Source organism: Carcharodon carcharias, chromosome X (assembly GCF_017639515.1).
Source record: "Carcharodon carcharias isolate sCarCar2 chromosome X, sCarCar2.pri, whole genome shotgun sequence".
In the NCBI taxonomy this organism is placed as follows: Eukaryota; Metazoa; Chordata; class Chondrichthyes; order Lamniformes; family Lamnidae; genus Carcharodon; species Carcharodon carcharias.
This window is the reverse complement of record NC_054507.1, coordinates 20,537,305-20,556,751: the sequence shown is the minus strand read 5'-3', so window position 1 is coordinate 20,556,751 and position 19,447 is coordinate 20,537,305. Positions and strand designations below refer to the sequence as shown.

General features: G+C 40.1%; 1 protein-coding gene across 17 annotated transcripts in view; it reads right to left on the bottom strand.

Annotated features, from left to right (window-relative positions):
• Positions 1-19,447, bottom strand: part of kmt2d (lysine (K)-specific methyltransferase 2D) — a 234,870-nt gene that overhangs the window by 142,740 nt on the left and 72,683 nt on the right. For 13 of the 17 annotated variants that reach the window (XM_041180424.1, XM_041180425.1, XM_041180430.1 and 10 more), the window contains 11 exons: positions 18,587-18,694; positions 15,086-16,197; positions 12,485-12,598; positions 11,086-11,193; positions 9,033-9,137; positions 7,960-8,141; positions 4,659-4,823; positions 3,890-3,999; positions 3,344-3,394; positions 3,028-3,261; positions 1,843-1,986 (listed from right to left, as the gene is read on the bottom strand). In XM_041180424.1, coding sequence (XP_041036358.1) covers positions 1,843-1,986; positions 3,028-3,261; positions 3,344-3,394; positions 3,890-3,999; positions 4,659-4,823; positions 7,960-8,141; positions 9,033-9,137; positions 11,086-11,193; positions 12,485-12,598; positions 15,086-16,197; positions 18,587-18,694 — 2,433 coding nt within the window. The remainder of the gene's footprint in view (positions 1-1,842; positions 1,987-3,027; positions 3,262-3,343; positions 3,395-3,889; positions 4,000-4,658; positions 4,824-7,959; positions 8,142-9,032; positions 9,138-11,085; positions 11,194-12,484; positions 12,599-15,085; positions 16,198-18,586; positions 18,695-19,447) is intronic. The other 4 variants (XM_041180435.1, XM_041180439.1, XM_041180440.1 and 1 more) reach the window with 2 other exon arrangements.

The following is a 19,447-nucleotide window of genomic DNA, read 5'->3' as shown; positions in this document are numbered from 1 at the left end:
ACTGCGGTAGAAAATTCTCCTGAACACACTACAGGAACTCTTGCTCCTCTCTGCCGTTTACACTACTACTATCCCAGTCAATATTTGGACAATTAAAACCGCCCATTACAACTACTCTATAATTCTTGCACCTCTCTGTAATTTCATTGCAAATTTGTTCCTCTACATTCATGCCACTGTTTGGTGGCCTATACACAACGAGCAATGTAATTGCACCTTATTTGTTCCTTGGCTCTAGCCAAATAGATTCTGTCCTTGACCCTTCTGGGACATCCTCTTTAGTCAGCACTGCAATGTTCTTCTTAATCAATTCCATCACCTTCCCCCTTTTCTTCATTCCCCATCTTTCCTGAAGAACTTGTATCCAGGAATATCTAATACCCAGTCCTGCCCTTCTTTGAGCCAGGCCTCCTTCTAGCCATAACATCATATTCCCACATGGCTATCTGTGCCTGCAACACTTATTTGCCACTCTCTGTCCACTCACATACATGTACAGTAACCCTAATTTAGACTTTATTACTTTCCCCCTTACTCTGAGCCCATCTAATAACTACTCTAGTGCTATCTGTCTCTTCCAGTATTCTGTGCACCTTGGTATTCCTCTCAAGTTTTGCCTACTGGCTCCCATACCCCTGCCAAGTTAGGTTAAGTTCTCCCCAATAACATTAGCAAATCGCCCAGCAATGAAATTGGTCCCAGCTCTGTTTAGGTGCAACTTGTTTGGCCTTTACAGGGCCCAAATCCCCAGAGCTGGTCTTAATGCCCCAGGAATCTAAAGCCCTCCCTCCTGCATCATCTTTCCAGCTATGCATTCATCTGCTTTACCCTCCAATTTCTATTCTCACTCGCGTGTGGTACTGGGAGTAATCTGGAGATTACTACTTTTGAGGTCCTGTTTGCTAATTTCCTACCTTGCTCTCTAAATTCTGAATGCAGGACCACATCCCTCTTTCTGCCTATGTAATTCGTACCCATGTGGACCACGACTGCTGACTGTTCACCTACCACCTCAGGGTGCTCTACAGCCGTCACATCTGTGACCGCAAAAACATCGGTTCCCCTAATTATTGCATCCCTGTTGGTCAAAATGGGAGAATGTTACAGGCTACAGACTTTTCAACAGGCAGTTGCCAAAGACTGTACATGATTACTTCGTTCAAGGTGCACTTGTCGCATGCGCTTACATCAGTTTCTTTCTGATCTGATATCACCTACCCCTCCAGCTAGCAAACATGCCTCGTGTAACAGTCTGGTTCAAGGAAGGCTATAGAATTTTCGAACTAAGCAGCTGAATCTGGGGCTGCAACTTACCACCAATCCTCAGATCTGATACCATGAGGCAGCATGCCTCCAGCTCTGGTGACTTTGCAAAATGAACTATTTTTCAGATTTTCAAACTGTACTATTTTGTGTACATGTAGACCACTGCCATAAATATATAAGCTTCACTGCTTCCTCAATAGCCTGGTTGCGTAAGGAAGAGGCACTGTTCATGTAATGCTAACTCATAGAAATTCCTAGGTTCAACCTACTTCAGGACCTGTGTCTTTACTGCTCTGCAACTGGCTGCTGAAAGATGTACAGCATCAACCAGTGTTGAAACACCATCTAGCCAAAAGTTAGAACACAGAAAAGAATCTTGGGTAAAAAGACACATCTGAGAATTATATGGTCAAGCAGTTACACCAACACATTGTGCTGCAGGCTATGATACTTAAGTATAAGCTAAATGCCATCAATTTGACAAAAATACATTTCAATCAGTTTTTAAATCTAGTAGCACAACAATTTTGTCACCTTTAACAAAAAAAAGTTTCTGCAATCAATTAAATTTCCTACCAGGTCTGTATGGCTTCCTCTTCCTCTTTTTCCCTTCCTCAGTCTCCTCACTTGTTTTTACAGGATCGTTCACAGGGCACACCTCTCGCTCCTGGCTGACAGGCGCATCAAATTTTATGTCACATTCTCCTGGTTCCATGGCAACTTTAAAAGAATTATAACCCAATTACAGAAGATTATATTCAGTCCAATTCAAAAGCCATCAAAAGTTAGAACAAAAAGTAGCAATGTGATATGCAACAGCTTTTCATTTTCCTCCTTCCCCCACATTTCCACCAAAAACACATTCAATTTTAGGGTTTCACATCAAGGCAAAGTTCTAATTAATATCTGTAACAAATTCAAAATCTTACATCTGTGTGCACTCCATGTTGTCACTTTGTGTGTCAACTTTTCCATTATAAATTCCTATGCTCACATTTGTAATGGAATACACATTTGTACACCATTGCAAAATTGGTCACTGGGTTTGCCATTTTTCCTTCAATAATTCAATGTAATGATGTTCAAAATAACTGGTTAACCAAAATAAATTTAAAAAGTTATATATTTCACAATAACCTAATTAAATTTGTTCACTGTATTTATTTTGTGTCTTTTAATGGTTACACTAAGATTTTACTTGAATGTCTCAGCCCCTCCCAAAAGCCTGGGCTCAGAGTTGATATTCTTGCCCAGAGGTACGACGCTGTGAGGTGAATTTGGCTTGTGCAGCCTGACAATATGTAATGTATCTAATTTTCTTGGGCCCATTACTACTGTCCAGTTATTCTGTGTGACAGTTTTCAATTAACTGCTAACAGTTGCTGCTCAAAAAAATTTCAAAACTTTTTGAAGAGGACAAATCTCAAAAATAAAGGTAAAATTCAGAATTGCACAAAAGTGTCAGAGAAAAAAGTATTCTAACTACACATCAATTGTAGCCTTTGCACTGTGTTCAATAAACAATAGAGAAAAAAGTATGTCTTTCTTCATGTAATGTTACTTCAATTTTCAAAAAAACACTTGCTTGGAAAGATGAACTGCACAGTGTGCATTACAATTTAATCTTCCAGTTTTTTTTTTGAGTTTGAAATCATACTAGAGTACAATTTTTATAAACATAAAATTAGAATAAGATTAGGTTTAAGTAAGATGGAAAAGCAGTATGCTTTCCGCTATGGCTTTACAACCTCTGTTCCTCACCTTTTTCCTCCTCCCCTTCACCTTCTTCTTTCTTTATTTCTATAGATGAGCCATCTACACTAACCATCATTGGCTCACTGCATGGAGTTGGAGGTTTGTTCTTTAGTTTGGGCTTTGGTCCTTTTTTGTGTGGCGGAGAAAGTATAAGACTTCGGAACTGTGACATTCCCGACTCTGTCAGCCATACGCCGTCCTGATTATAAAACCGTGGCTCTACATATGAATAAATCAAATCTAAAATAAATTTAGCACACTACATAAACAAAAAGGGGGAGAATATAATCCCTTCAAACCAGTTTTCTACTAAATAACTCACCTGGATCTTTCACTTTGATGATAGGTGCAATCACTGGGGATTCACTTCGAACTACAAATACAAATAAAATTAGGAACCTTTATGTCAAATGCCAGAAATGACTAAAGCTCAAAATATATTTTCATTAGCCCTGACACACTAGATATTCTATTAATTTGGAGACTTGGCCATTAAAGAGGTAAGAACTTTGTCACTATGCTGAAATGGCTTTTGAGTTAAGAAACCAAATGTGAGAATACTTTAATACCTTTCCATTAGTAGCTAAAATAATCTGCATACATCATTAAAAAATTCAACAAATGCCTTACGCATTGTAATATTCAGTGTATAGCTCACACCCTGATGCAGGTTTTGGCACCTGCAAAATAAGACGCCTGACTATTTTACTATGAGGTTCAAGAGAGTAAAAGTTGCAAGCATAAATAAAATTAAGATACATTAAAAGGCATTATTTTCAAACTGTAATCTTTTATTTCTAAATTAAACAGAAGATTGTTGCTGCATTCCTCAAATATTGGTTGCAGACTAACTCCGTCACTCACTCACCAATCGGACGAACAACAAAGGGCTCACACGCAGTACAATCAAAACCCTCATCTGCTGCTTGTTCCACTTCATCTTCTGTGAAGAGATTTTCACAAATGGCGTGGACCCACCTGCAAGCATCAACATGTGTAATTTTGCTCATGAAAATACCACTGAGGTAACAGATGTATGACTTAATTACTTTAAACAGATTACTTGTTCTGATTTAAGACTAGGGCTTGTAATTTTTTTTTTCCCTCTGAAACCCCAACAAATTCTGTGCTATGAGCTCAGTGGTACCAACTAGTACTGGGAATTGATTTGATCAGAAGCACATAAGCAGACTTGAACACCAATAATACAAAGAAATTGAAGCTACCGTGCTTTGCTAGGTTAGCGGCACCAGGTCCGGCCTTTCACAGGAGTAAACGGAAAGGATGCCAATAATTTCTGTCATTGCACTGCATGGAAATCCTTATTACAAGCTTAATTTCCTTCCTTATCCTGAAAACAATGCAGTTATTATAGAACGATACACTGCTCAAAACTTCAGCTACCTGAATAGTGTGTGCAACTACATTAGCAATGTAGGCACAACCCATGGGAAATTACAAATATTAGATTTCATGGAAAAAAAATACACGGATAAAAATGTTCCTTCTTGTGCAAAAGGTCATACATCTTATAGGATGCAATACAGGATACAATATAAAACAAGTTACGCACTCTGACATAAGAACAACATAATACATGGTTTGTAAAACCATTGACAGACATTCTTCCAGCCTACCGATCACAATGGTGACACTGTATAAGAAGGTCCTCTTCCTCATAGTCTTCATTGCAGCTAGGGCAAGTAACAAGGCTGCCACAAGGTGCACAGTGAGTGTAGTTATTCTGCCACTCACAGTGAAAACCAGGTGTTGTGGCACCACACTGCGTACAGCAAACACACCTGCAAGACAAGTATGAAGTTCAGCTTCACATTATCTCAACATAAAGAAAGTTACATCATATGTACAAGAGAAAAACTAAAGACCTTAGAAGTTCAGTCAGCTCTTTCTTCATCATCATAACGCTGTTGAACTAGAAGGTTCAACCACTTCAGTTATTTTTCCATCAGATCATATTGACTGCCGCATTTCCTACATTACAAAAATGACTGCACTTCAAAAATACTTAATTGGCTGTAAAGCACTTTGAGACGTCCAGTGGTCATGAAAACTTCTACATAAATGCAAGTCTTTCTTTCTCCCCCTCCCCACCCAGATAGAAAGGTGATTTCAATCAAAACAGTTTGGTATTATCCCTCTGCCTCAAATGCTTCTCTGTGCATCCCTACAAAGCCATGAGCATCCTAAGCCTGGCCAGGCTTGGGTCAAAATGGCTGACATTTTGCCATATATGCTAGAAACCTAGCTATTTCTAAACATCTCAGAATTCTTCTGAAACAAGATAGCCCTTAATAATCTACTTGCAAAGTCATAGAATCATAGAAAAGTACAGCACAGAAAGACATTCAGTACATCGAGTCTGCACCTGGTCTTTTGAAGAGCATTCCAATTAGTCCCACTCTTCTGCTCTTTCCCCATCTCCCTGCTATTTTTTTTCCTCCTGCAATACCCTACTGAATCTGTACCACCATCCTGTAGGGTCGGAATCCCCTCCACTGGACTTTATTAAATATAAAAACCCCAAAGGCCTCACTTCATGGACATAAACACCACAAAAGAAAATAGGCCAAACTTCAACACAGAAGGAGGCTGTACCACAAGGGGTTAATCTTTAAACATGTCAATACCAAAACTAAACCGATACCATGTAAAGATACTGGGACATTGTCATCTCAAAGATGCAAGGCAGGTGCCATCAGACAATCCAATTAAAGAAACTGGGAAACCATCACAGCAAATTGCCCCAGGCAACAGCCATCACACAAACAAACATCGACAACAGCTAAGGAGAAATGGATCTTATCACATGGACATTAACATGAGATCAGAGACATCACACACTGGGACAGGGTCCATTGTTTCGGTCGTGGAAACAACATCGCAATGAATGGGTTGTCTGAACCAAGTCAGGAACCACACTAAACAGATTAAGGGGTGCTAAGCACCAAGCATCCAAACAGAATACGCTCCAGGAAATGTACTTTGATACCAAAAACAAGATTTGTAATAAAAGGGCCAAGGCCATGGGGTCTGGCACAGCAGTCACCAAGGAGGATCAGGAGCGGTCAACCTTGTTCACAGGCCTACAGCTTGCACTGGGATGACCAACCGTATGGGGAGTAGTAAGTATCAGCCAGATCCATAGTCTTTGGGGCTGAGAATTAAGGTTAGCTTTAAGGGTAGTAACTAAATCCTGAAAGGGGGTTTGAGTTGGACTGAGTAATTTTTGGGGCAGAAACGTGGGGTTTTGCCTGTGGTTCCATTTTCAGTGGAGTTTTATAAATGAGTTTGTGGCTTAGAATGTTGTGCTGTGTCATTACACTAGTTTAGAGCTCTTATATTTGGGGCAGTGGAGGTGTTCCGTCCGTAAATAAGTTTGTGGCTGAGCCTAAACCCCAGTGAGTTGTCCTTTATAAAATCCTAAAGTCAAGAACCAACAGTAAACGTAAACAAGCACTGATCAAACCCCTTAGAAATCCATCAGGCACTGCAATACAAATGCACTTGTTTCGTAAAAAGGTTTTTATGTCGCCTCTTGTCCTTTTACCAATCACCTTAAATCTGTACCCTCTGGTTAGTGACCCTTCAGCCTTTGGAAACAGCAGCTCTTTATTTACTCTCTCTATATCCCCTGTGATTTTAAAACGCCTTCGTTAAGTGTCCTCTTAGCCTTCTCTGCTCAAAAGGAGGATAACGTCAGCTTCTCCTGTCTATCCATGTAACTATAATGCCTTATCCTGGAACAATTCACATAAATCTTTGTTGTACCTTCTCCAAAGCCTTCACATCCTTCCTGAAGTGTGTTGCCAAAAAATAGACACAATACTCCAGCTGGGCCACATTAATGTTTTATACAGATCAGCATAACTTCTTAGCTTTGATACGCTATGCCCCTAATTATAAAGCCCAGAATCCCATACGCACTATTAACTCTGTCTTTGTCAACCTGCCCTCCCACCAAGAAAGATTAATGTACAAGCATCTCCAAGTTGCTCTCTTCTTGCACCCTCTTTAAAATTGTACCATTTAGCATGTATTCTTGCTCCTCATTGGTCTTAGCAACATGTAGAAGCTTTGGAAGCAATTAGAAGAACTGCATTTTTTAACCAACCTGAAACATGGGATAGAATTTTTTGTTTCAGTTTCTAAACGCTTGCAGTAATGTGCACGTTCATCATTACAGTTCTTTAGATTGGCCTTCCGAGCCTTTTTTTTTAAGCCAGGCTAGCCAATTTAACAATTGGGCAAAAGTTACTCCACCTCTAAAATCTTTGATCAAAGCCAGAAAGAAGTAAAAAGATAATGCTTGAAAATTAGAAGAGATTAACTAAATAGAAAGAGTACAAATCAATTTTGTAAAAGTATGACAGACAGCATAATAGAAAAATGAAAAGTAAAACAGAATGGGAATGCTTAAAATTTTGTAGCTTCTCCAATGATTCATGTTTACCAAAGAAACAAGCCAAGTCACAGGCCAGGAAGATCCCAGGTTGCATCCACAGTCAATGCTCTGAGTTAGCCAACACAGCAGTAAGTTTGCCACAGTTGACCTCAACACCCATGATCTTTGGCATTGGGGGTGGGATGGGAGACAACCCGGGTTTCTGGTCACAAAAACCGTTTGGCTAACCATTTTGGAAGGGTACATGTTCAAACATCAAGTTAGAAGAGGAACTGGATTGACTGCACACAGTTAAACAGCTCACTGAGGCTCAATATCGAGGCTTACATGCAAACAATGAACTTGGGTGAATTACTGGAAGATAACTTGGCACCACTCGAACCTTACCATACAAAGGCACCTATGTTTCTCGGAGATTAGTAAAGAGAAAACGTGTAAAATAAAAAATATACTTTCAAATAAAACAATTTCGTATTCCTGATTTCAAGTTATACACAATTGAATTTTGCACTCACCACTTGCATTTCCACCCACCCTTTGGCACAGTCTGCAATGGTGGATCCAGGCAATATGTGTGGTAACTTATATCACAATCATCACATAACAATAAACGAGCAGGATCAGAAGCTTTGCCACATGCTTCACACACGATGCATTCCAAGCAACGCCATCCTTTGCTCAGCATAACTTTTGTGATCTACAAGAGAGAAAGCATAATCAAGAAACCTAAAGATTCTAAGACAATATTCCAACAAAAGCTCGGATTTAGATATAAATTGGCAGGTTGTCAAGGAGACCAGAGTGATGACTTAAAATTTATAGATACAGAAGATATTGCTCCTTTTAAATGTGGATAAAACATACGGGGGGGGGGGGCGGGGGGGCAGGAAGAGACTGGCTCCGTATGATATCGGAAGCAAAAACTAGATATATGTGCTCTACATAAGCACTTTTGTGCAACACACAGGGCACAAAGGAATTCCTCTTTCCTTTTTTTTACCAAATATGCATACAGAACTCTGCTTCATGTTAAACTATACTAAAAAGTGCTGGGTGTTGGCTCATGGTGGGGAAAAAACCCTAGTGCTTCATTCCCTCACATCTACGCACAAATTCATGCAGTTTTTAATACAAATAAACTTGTCTATAGTACTTTCCCCGTGCACTAAGGTCCAACAATCTCGAGAAAGATATAGCTTGTTTCTCAGTATACTCAATGCATTCCATATCTGCTGAAGGCTTGTATTTTTGCCCATTTCTTTTAGAACTCCATTAACTATCTAAAATTCTCTGGCCAAGTAGACAGGTGGGTGCTCTTTCACAGACTTTGCCAATGTTGTTCTACTGGCTGTCACAAGTCAACAAGAAGTGTGTAGCTGCAACCTATGACTTGCCTGTTGATACTCCTTTCTTTCCTGTGGAGAAACATCTGACATTGGTGGTGAACCACTGTTCTATTGCATAGTGCATCAGATCTGCTGCACAAAACCAGAAAGTCTGCATTCATCCATCCTAAATGTTTAATAGGATCTTTACAAATTTGACTTTCATCTCCCTTTCCTATTCCAAGAGTCTATCTCCTCCATACCTTACTATTGACACAATAGGGGTGGTAACACTGTCCACACTGTGAACAGGCCAACAGCTGTCCCTCCACCCCTCGTCCAAAGCTTCCACACACCACACACATATCCTGAAAGGCAAACATAAACACAGCATTACAAGTCATTCTTGAATATTTCCTGTTAACATGTAAACTACTTTACAATTCTGTAACTACATTTTATGAATGTCCTCTCTGCTGTTTAACGCAAATATTTCACACCAACTAAAGTGTAATGCTCCAACAATATTTGAGTTGGATTAAAGTTATGAACAGCAATTGCATAACTGCGTTAATACATATTAATAAAGTATTGCATCATAAGGCATGTTGGGATACAATGAAGAATACAAATTTGGAATCAAAGGTAATGAAAATCTTCAGCCAGCCCAAAATTCCAAAATGCATTACACATCTAACTACATCACATCGATAAGGACATAGCTTGTATATTCCTCACAGCAATTTTGCTTTTTCCATAAAAAGCAAGCCAATTGTCTGACATGAATGGAAAATCAGCAGGCACTGAGCCAGTTGTCCAGCTGGTTATTGTTAGGGCACTGGCTTCGAAGGTTATCTGGAAAAGTGGGAAGATTTCTATTCAGCAATGACAATACTGATGTGCCAGGTTAACTTCATAAATCAAGATAAATGGACAATATTCAACATCACCCTGGTGTACTAAGGGGCTAACTAGCTCAGGTTCAGAGTCTGCCATGGAGAGCTTCCAATGTTCTATCAAGTGCACAATCCAAGAACCAACCCAACAGCAGAAGCACCTCATTTACCTCTCCCAAGGAGCACAACCATGACTGGATTGAAGAAAGGTGAGCAGTTGCTGTTCAAGCTCTGCAACTCAACTTGATAGAATCATTATTTGTTGGAGCATGGTGTATGTGGTTATGAAGGCAATACACTTGTGCTGCTCACCAGGCCACCTAGGTTCCTGATATCTGCTGTTTGCCTAATAAAGGCTCAGACACATGTTTGTCAGTTGTCAAATGCCCAACCAGTGGTTAGGCTCATTTTGTATTGTCCATTTATCTTAATTTGTTAAGTTAACCTGGCACATCAGTATTGTCATTGCTGAATAGAAATCTTCCCACTTTTCCAGATAACCTTAGAAGCCAGTGTCTTAATAATAACTAGCCGGGCAACTGGCTCAGTGCCTGATGATTTTTCGTGCTTGTCACAACTGGCTGCATTCTTTGGAAAAAAAAAGTTGCTGTGGACAATGTGCTACATGCCAACCACTCAGTGTTCTAAATGGTCAAGTCAAATGCCATATGCCAGGTGTCTGGGGCACCAATTATTTAACCAAACCTTTGAGAGGATCCTTGGTACTAGCACCTGGGTCACTGCATGCCCAGCAGTTCTAAACCATGAAGGAACACTACTGAAATAAGTTTTTCTATACTACACACTTAACCTGCATTGGAATTATGCTATCACTGGAAAGAAAGTGGAAAAGACTTTATTTCTTGTCCCTTTTCGGCACAGTCCCCAAGAACTATGTGCAAATTGCTGCTGGCTTCCACCAAATTGCTCAAGTATCTGAATCAGCAATTAGGACAGGCACCAATTGCTTCTTGGAATCAATATCTTAAGAGATCCCCTTGAACAAAGTGAAGCCATTATACTCTTAGGGAGCACCCAGTACCATGACGAGTCTAGTTAGCCCACTATTTAAGATTTAGAGTTGAATACACAAGAGCCCTGGGAAAGCCCATCAACAACACAACCTGAAGCCTCCGTTTGTTAAAACTAAATTATCAGCTACATGGACAGTAAGCCAAGTACTGAACATCGAGGTGACAACTTACCCTGCTGAATCAAGAACACAGAATCTATGGAAAATTAAAAACAATCAACTGCACTTTAGATGGTTTATTCAAAACTAAGCCCAACTCCCAATTAAATTTTTGCAGATAATCAAAAGTATGCATAAGAGTGCCAATAATTGGGTCCATTGCATCTTCAGCTCACACAAGTTCAACTTATAACCATTTAATAAACATCCTGAGAATGAGAAATCTACCTGCAGGAGGATAAATTTGTCTTCAGTGGAGAAGAGAACCACTGTGTTGTGCATTGTATCATCGTCGTCGTCATCATCTTTACTTGGAGACGTATCCACTCCTGTAGACTGAGACAGGAAACAGATAGTTCAGCACTAGAAAATCAGTCTGAATAGACATTCAAATCAGTTCATTTTTTGATGATTTTCTGTTAAATGCCTGAATTTTTCTCAGGCGATGAATTGGCTTGAGAAAAATGAGACTTCTCTTTGAATTTGAGGGGACAAAAAAATTCCCATTGTTTTATCGCTGAAGATCAGGTCCAGAGGTGTGTGCGCACCACATATGCGACATCAGCAAGCAAGACGCATGCTGCACGTGCCTTTCTGATGTCATGGAAGCAATGCATGTGCAAAAGAACGTGGATCATCTTGAGGTACTCCCAGGAGGACAATTAAACCAGAAGGACAATGTTTGTTATATTACAGCAAACCTCAGTTTTTCATTCCTAATTTGCTATGGTGAAAGAAAAGCAGAGCACCAGTTACCAATCTGTCCTCTGAAGACTGACTTCATCAATCAACGCTCTTTCCTTACACACAATCGCCAATAATTTTTATTGCTCTACCATCACTATGGCAGATAAGTGGCTGAAGCCATAATAAACATTTGCCCTATCAGGTCTAACTGAGGGTTTAATGGTGGGTCTCAAAACTGGTACCTGTGAACTATAACAGTAATTGTGGATTATCATTTAACTTTCCTGTACCTTTTTAAAAAAAAAACCTTGGCCTGTTTTAAGTTTTAGCAATATTCAAAAAAGCCTTTACCCATTTTTTTTTTATCTACATTGATTTCCTCATGCTTTTTGTTTCTTTAATACTTAAGATAAAACTGGGAGGGGGTGGCAGGAAAACAAAATTTTCAAAATGCACAATACAAACTGGCTTTAATGATCCTTAAGTATGAACGTAAAGAGATTATTGATATCCAGTGAATGCATTTGGCTAAGTTATTATCCATCTTTTACCATTTTCAATTTCTTTCACTTCATGTAACATATCCCAATGGGTGGGCTTCTCAATTGCACCCATGCTGTCCTACCATAACTACTGCTCATTAAACACATAGAAGTGAAGATTACCTGGGCCTCAGATTTTCCCAGTATGCCTATGGAAAAGTACCTCATTTTCAATAAGCATATTCACCTAATGGTTCAAGTAAGATTTGAAAAAAAATCAACACACAGGGAAAAATGTAGACACACTGTGCATCAGTATAGCAAGTTTGTGTCACATAAACCTTACTGATTCAGAAAAATTATGGGACAATTACAAATAATTCCCTAAGTGATTAATCAGGCTGCAATTGTTCCCCAACAACCCATCTCCTCTGTTACCCAAACCATTTAATTCTTACCCCTAGAGACTCCAATATTCCAGATACAGACTTCAAACGTGATCGCCCTCGCCCTCGCCCAACATGTCCACCACCACGAGGTCGCTTTTTACCTGGAAAACTGTTGCAACGGCCCTGTTGAAGCGAAATAATTTATAATTTTCATTTTCAAAATGTTTTAAACTTCACAGGGAAAAGCTTTTTTTAACAAGTTAGATTACCTACCTTTGGCTGCGATATTCTGAATACATTGGATAGTGTCATCAAACTTGGAGGGGAGGAATAAAAGGGAATTAAAGGGCAGTCCCTTCAAGGCCCTTCCTCCTCAAAATAGCCTTAAACTACATGATCTTTCCCCTGTGCTGGCCTTCACATCCAGAACATCCATAGCTGATAGCAGCAGCAACTGTTATTTGCTTAATATTGCTTTGTCATGCTTTGATGACTATGGGAAAGCGTACACAATAGCCAAATTAATTTGAAGAAAAATAGACTTGAATTTATATAGCATATAATCAAGTCTCTCAGGTACATATCAAAGCACTTCATATATAATGGGGGGAGAGTAGAAGAGTGGGCACGCGGAGGGGTGCCTCCAATCGGCGTCCCCAATTGGGGGCGCACCGCCATTTTGCACGGGTGGGCCAATTAAGGCCCGCCCAGCGTGACATCCACATTGAAGTGCTATGCGATCCCTGTGCAGGGGGGGATTCCCTAAACTAAAAGTGCACTCTTTTGCACATGCGCATGAAATAGCACTCATCTCCCTGAGACTAAAAATGTAAAAATCTGAAAAATAGAAAAAAAAATCCCTTACATGTCCCCTCATGTGACACTGTCACATGAGTTGTGACATGTCCATAACTTTCACATACACTTTAATTACACTTTTTAAAACCTACATGAAAGCTCATCCCGCCCGTGGATGAGATTTCATGCTTTTTCTAATGCCCGCCAGAGCTCCTGGCCTACCCGCCAACCTTAAGGTTGGACAGGCAGGTCCATTAATTAGTTCAATGACTCTGTCAATGGTCTCAATTGTTCATTGACAGGTCAGCAGGCACACAGCTGATTGTGCTGAGCCCCCGCCAACCTGAAAATTTAAATGGGGCGCGGTGATGTTGGGAGTTCCGCCTGATGTCATCCCGCATCGGCGAGCAGGCCCCGCTAGGGAAAGCAGAGCATGAATTTTGAACACAGAAAAATTCCACAAGCAGCAAGATGAATGACTAGTTGCTCATTCAACACTGGATGTCTGACAAACACTTTTTTTCTACCTCTCTAACACCATTTCTCAGCCCCTATACTGTCTGTTGTCAGAGCTTGGTCAGGATACATTTAAAAGATAATCCTATGTCTGCAGATGATGCTGCTGAGGGACAGCATATAGATGACAGAGCAGGGGGTTCCAGAGATAATGGTGCAGAGCATGAAAAGAAACTATAAGTGGAAATGCTCTGCTTACAATCAAATATGTTGAATGGAACCAATGTAGGGCATTCCCATTAAACTGAACAATGGAGAAGGGGCCATGGAGGAGTACAATGTTGTTCAGCTGTGCCCATGACCAAGAGGTCAACAAGAATAAGGAAAAATAATGGGTATGATAGATGTTCGCCCTGGTTCAGTGAATAGCTTTCTCGTGAGAGTCAGAAGACTGTGGATTCAAGACCCACTCCGGGGACTTGAGCACAATGACACTCCACTACAGTTCTAAAGGAGTGTGGCATGTCTTTTGGATGAGGTAAAAGGTCACACAAAACATTTTGAAGAGCAGGGGAGTTTTTCCAGTGCACTGGCTAATATTGGTCTCTGAACCATAACAAAAAAAGTCTGGTTATCACATTGCTGTTTGTGGAATCTTGCTGTGCACAAATTGGCTGCTGCATTTCCTACATTACAACAGAGACTACAGTTCAAAAAGTACTTAATTGGCTGTAGAGCAATTTGAGACATCCCAAGGTCATAAAAGGCACTATATAAATTCTATAATGCACCAGTCATAATGGATGTCACTTCTGACTTTAATTCGGACCATTTTGGTGTTGTAGCAGAGATGTAAAGCTGATTGGAGAGATTCAAACATGAAGCTGTGGGAAAAATAGGCACAGATTTTGGAGGCAATATGTTCAAGCAGGGGAAAGGAAGGTTGGAGATGCAGCAGTAGTTTTAAGGACAGAAGGGCTGAGGGTGAGTTTTTTTGATGAGGGGTGGTTACAGTTGTTTTGAAAGGGAGAGGGAAAGTACCTAAAGGGAGGGAAACATTTATAATTAACCAGCATGTGTTATATCCTAGAAAGCCAGTTGGTGAAAGATGGTACTGGAGTCAATTTTCATTCAACCTTACATTTACTTAGAGTGAAACATTACACTTGCTAACTCAACCCCACCACAGTTCCAATAAATGTCTCTATATGTACTCAAGTGAAACCACAGTTAATGCCCACCGCCTGCATACTATTAACAGCATGGTGGGACCAGAAAAGGAAGCTGGCTGATTTGTGTTTGTGCCCTCGTTCACAGAACTTTAATCACATCCATTCACAACTGTTTCACAAAATGGACCACCTTCCTTCCATTTCAACTACCATTTGAAAATAAAAACTTTTCTTCCTCTCTTACCTGTTTGACTCGAGGGCGACCTGGTGAGAATCGCCGCTTCATTATAGCAGGCTTGCCAGATTCACCCTTCATCATACCAGAGTCAGCCGGCAGGGAATCTTCAGTTTCTGTTAGCCGCAGGTCTGAATTTGACTTTTCAGTCTCTTCTTCCACCCTCGGAGAAATATCATCTGCTGCTGTCATACAAACATCCATGGAAGCCAGCCCTGCATCACGGTCCAAAGTAACTGAATAATCTGGTTCTAAGCAGGTGCTGTTCGAGTCTGTTTGACTTTGATTTGACATTTCCTCCACAATCTCAGATTTAATGAACATGCTACAGACAGGGTCTGTGCTCACAATAACCTGCACCTCCATTTGAGCATCTTGCTCAGTCTTTAGCTTATTTACTGCAGGTACAACCTCCATAGGGGTCACAACATCATTAATTTCCATCTCAACAGGGTTATTCCTGGTCTCCAGCCCATCTGAAACTATATCAGAATTTCCACCTTTCTCCATGAAGCCACAAGTAGAGTCAGCAGGAATGTCACAGAGTTCAGTTTTGTCTGTTTGGACTTTGTCAGTCTCCTGCTTGATCAAAACAGAGGAGGCACAACCTAACTGTGCTTCAGCAGAATTACTGGCAGAGTCCATCAGGTCAGAGTCTGTGACAAGATGACTGGTTTTTGACTCCCCTGGGACGGAACTAGTGGGACTAATACCCATCTCTGCAGGAACACTAGTCTCTACCTGGTCTAACACAGAAACTGAGCTCTCCATTTTCACTTCCTTCTCCTGTATAAAATCTTCCAGTTGGTCTGTTGTATCCAAACTAAAATGTTCTGGTAATACTTTTTCTGCAGAGAAAGACTCCACTGAATTTTTAATGCTCTCAGAGTGTGAAGCACCTGCCCCGGTTTCCGAGGTTTGATGAACTTCTGTATTTTGAGAAGAATGGAATCCCTCATCAGGTTTCTCATGTTCAAATTCTTTCACTGTAGTTACATCTTCAACACCATTTTCTTCAGAAGAATCATGAGATTGAGATTCCACCTGCTCCTTGATGCCAACTTCTGATGTTTGTTGTTTTTGAATTTCTGTTTCCATGCTACTGCTAGTATCAATGGAATCTATCAAAACAAAATAAAAATTACCACTCCACCATTAGCTTTCTACCACTTACCTGAATAACCAATTTTGCTAATCCCTTATTGCTTGCATAGAACATTTGAGAAAATTAGCAATGACAAACTTCCCAAGACAAAAGTACAACTTAAGTACAATTTGGGGAATAAAGGAGACAAAACAGTTTTTGAAATCATTGGAGTCTCAGAACATGTTGTAATATAGTTTACATAACAGTCTTCAAGGATTACATTTCAAGTGTGCAAGGTGGCCCAGGGTAAAGAACATTTCACAATCTTTGAAGGCTTCACTTGCAATGCCCTTTCCTGCCACTTCAGTGAAGGCAGTTGTGAATTTTAAACAATTCTTGATTAGCTCTCACGGTTTTTAAAAATTTTTCTGTCTGCCTCACCCACCGCAGCTTCAATGGCAGAGAATTGTGGAATCAGACTCCATACCAGGATTTGAGCTCACAGCCTAAGCTGACACTCCAATGCAGTATAAAGGGAATGCTGCATTATCAGATGCTGCGCTTTGTATAAAAGTTTAAATTGAAGCCACTTCTGTCCTCCAAGTGAATGCTAAAGATCACATAGTACTAATAAAAGAGCAGCAGGGCATTCTCTTGACGTCCTGGTCAACATTCCCCCTTCAAATCAATACGACCAATAAACATAGGCCATTCCTCACATTCCTTTTTATACAGCATTGCTAGTACAGCAAGGCTACTATATTTGGCCTAAATAGCCAAGTGGTTATGGTACTGGGTTTGTAACCCCAAGATCAAGAGTTCAAATCTCACAATGGCAAACTATGAAACAATGTAACTTCATCTGAAACAGATGGAAACGGGTTTGTACTCGAAAGAGTTACATACAAATAGCTCCACAGAGTACTTAATTGTGAAGCACTTAGAGACAACTAGAGGATTTCCTACTGCATGGCTAACAGGAATCAGAGGGGCAGTTGCCCAGAGACCATATGGGGGCAGGGGCAGGCACTGCAAAATTAACGCTGAAAAGTATTGGGCAGGGTGGTCTGTGGGGTCTGCCAAGAGACAAGACTCTCAAGAGAGGAAGCAGTGGGAGTCCAGATCACCAGGTTGTGGAGGTTAAAACGTAAAATATACCTGCAATAACAGAGATGGAACTGTGGCAGAATCCACAGCACCACCCTGTAATACAGCTGTTACAGGCAAGGCACAACATACATACTGAAAATCCTATCAAAACTACTGGCATCACATGGAAACGTGACACACAAGTGTGGACATTTTCAACACTGAAGGTCTCATTAAGAAATGTTTACACTGAGGTTTTCAATGCAGCATATGCAGAATTTTAATATTTCCATCCTTACTTCCCTCAGCAACCTCGAATGCATCCAATTCAGACCAGGGTAACTTTATTTCAAGCGCTGTCTGCCTTTTAAATACCTCCTATTTTTATCCATTTGCTCTACCTCCTCCTCCTCTTTTACTGTGACATTGGCAGCATCCTCTTCTTTTGTGAAGAGCGATGCAAAGTACGCATTTAGTACTTCCGCTACGCCTTCTAAATCTGCAAGATTTCCATTTTGGTCCCTAATCTGCCCATCTTCCTTTGTCTATTTCTACATTTCTAAAATACTTTAGTATGCCCTTTTATGTTACCAACTATTCTTTTCTCACTTTGTCCCTCATGTTCTTTTCTAAGTTCATCTCTGCACTTTCGGTATTCTGCTTGACTGTCCATTGTATTATGAATCTGGCATTAATCACAAGCCTTCTTTCTCGTGTCATTTTAATTGCAATTTTTAGTCATCAGGGAAGCACTCGGTCTTCTTAGGAGCAGGAAAATCATATTCAGCCATTACTTACAGATAAATTTTGTTAGGATCCACATTTCTATATTTTGCTAATTCAACACCGAACTATAATTTCTTTCCAACCAAATTTTATCCTAATTCTTCTTTCCTCCCACCCACTCATCTTAAAGGGTTAACTCCTGGATGTGGTTTCCATGGCACTGGTCATCCTCCAACATTTCACCCAGGCAGTCTAACCAATGAACATCAGCAGGTTTTACAACTGTAGCAGGGACATCACAGGCGGGTCAGTCACATTCTATCTTGTTCTTTCATTGCCACTGGATCAACATTCTGGAATTTCTTACCCAACTCTATGAAAGCGCAATCACTGCAAGGATTGCAACAGTTTACAAAAAGAAAGGTAGAATGGATATTTTGACCAGTAAAATGTTGAAACTATTTATCTTTCATGAAAAGAATTCACTTGTACGGATGATTTAGCCACTATTAGAAAATCAAACGATATCAAAATTAATAAGATTGTTGCAAGTCCAAGGCACATCTCAAAACTGATAAACAACCCCAGTTTATAAGCATGTTTCTCACCCTCCTGTTTGCGAATTGAGTCTCCAGCAACACATTCACTCATCAGTTGTTCTTCTGGTTCTATATCCTTTCTCTGCCTTTCAGTCCATTCAGTTTCTTTTATTTTCTCTACACAACAGGAAGTAACATTTTTCAGGTTATTTAAATGTTTTAAAATATCCTCAGAGGCTGCAGTAGCAGCCAACTGTACTTAGATTTAGACACCATTAACATAATGGTACAACTCAATAAAGCATGAATTTGCAATGCCATAATTATTGACAGACAAGTTTGATCCTCACATTACTGATTTCCTGGTCTCAGCAACACCACTGGAAAGGCTATGCTGAACTAACCTTACGGCCTCTGCTGTGTGTCTCATATCTGCTATCTCAGAATGGCCTGAAAAGCAGACCATCACTCACTCTACTGCAGTATGTGTAAGCCAAGGATGAAAGAATTCTTCCTTCACAAAAATGAAACCGAATCTTCCAACTACTTCAATATATATTGAAGTCATGCATTATCTTTCATGCAATAGTCAATTTTAAATGGTCATGATAAATAACTAGATATCAGTGTACAACAATAGCTTTCACAAAAGAAATCACAAAGCTTTATTTTGCTGCATAAAGCTTCTATTTTGGAATCAGAAGTACCAGTGGGCCAAGTGGGAAGCAGAGAAGTCACGAATAACCCACTGAGAATCATTTCTGCAAACCTGAAAAGTGCTGCATGTTAATATGGTAATCATCTTGTTAAAACCAATTGGTAGTTAAACAGGTGATGGGCATTAATTATCCCAACTGAATAGAATAAAAAGGTACAGCTGGAACATTGTGTGGAAGCTATTAGCATTGAGGAGTTATCTTGGAAATAAAC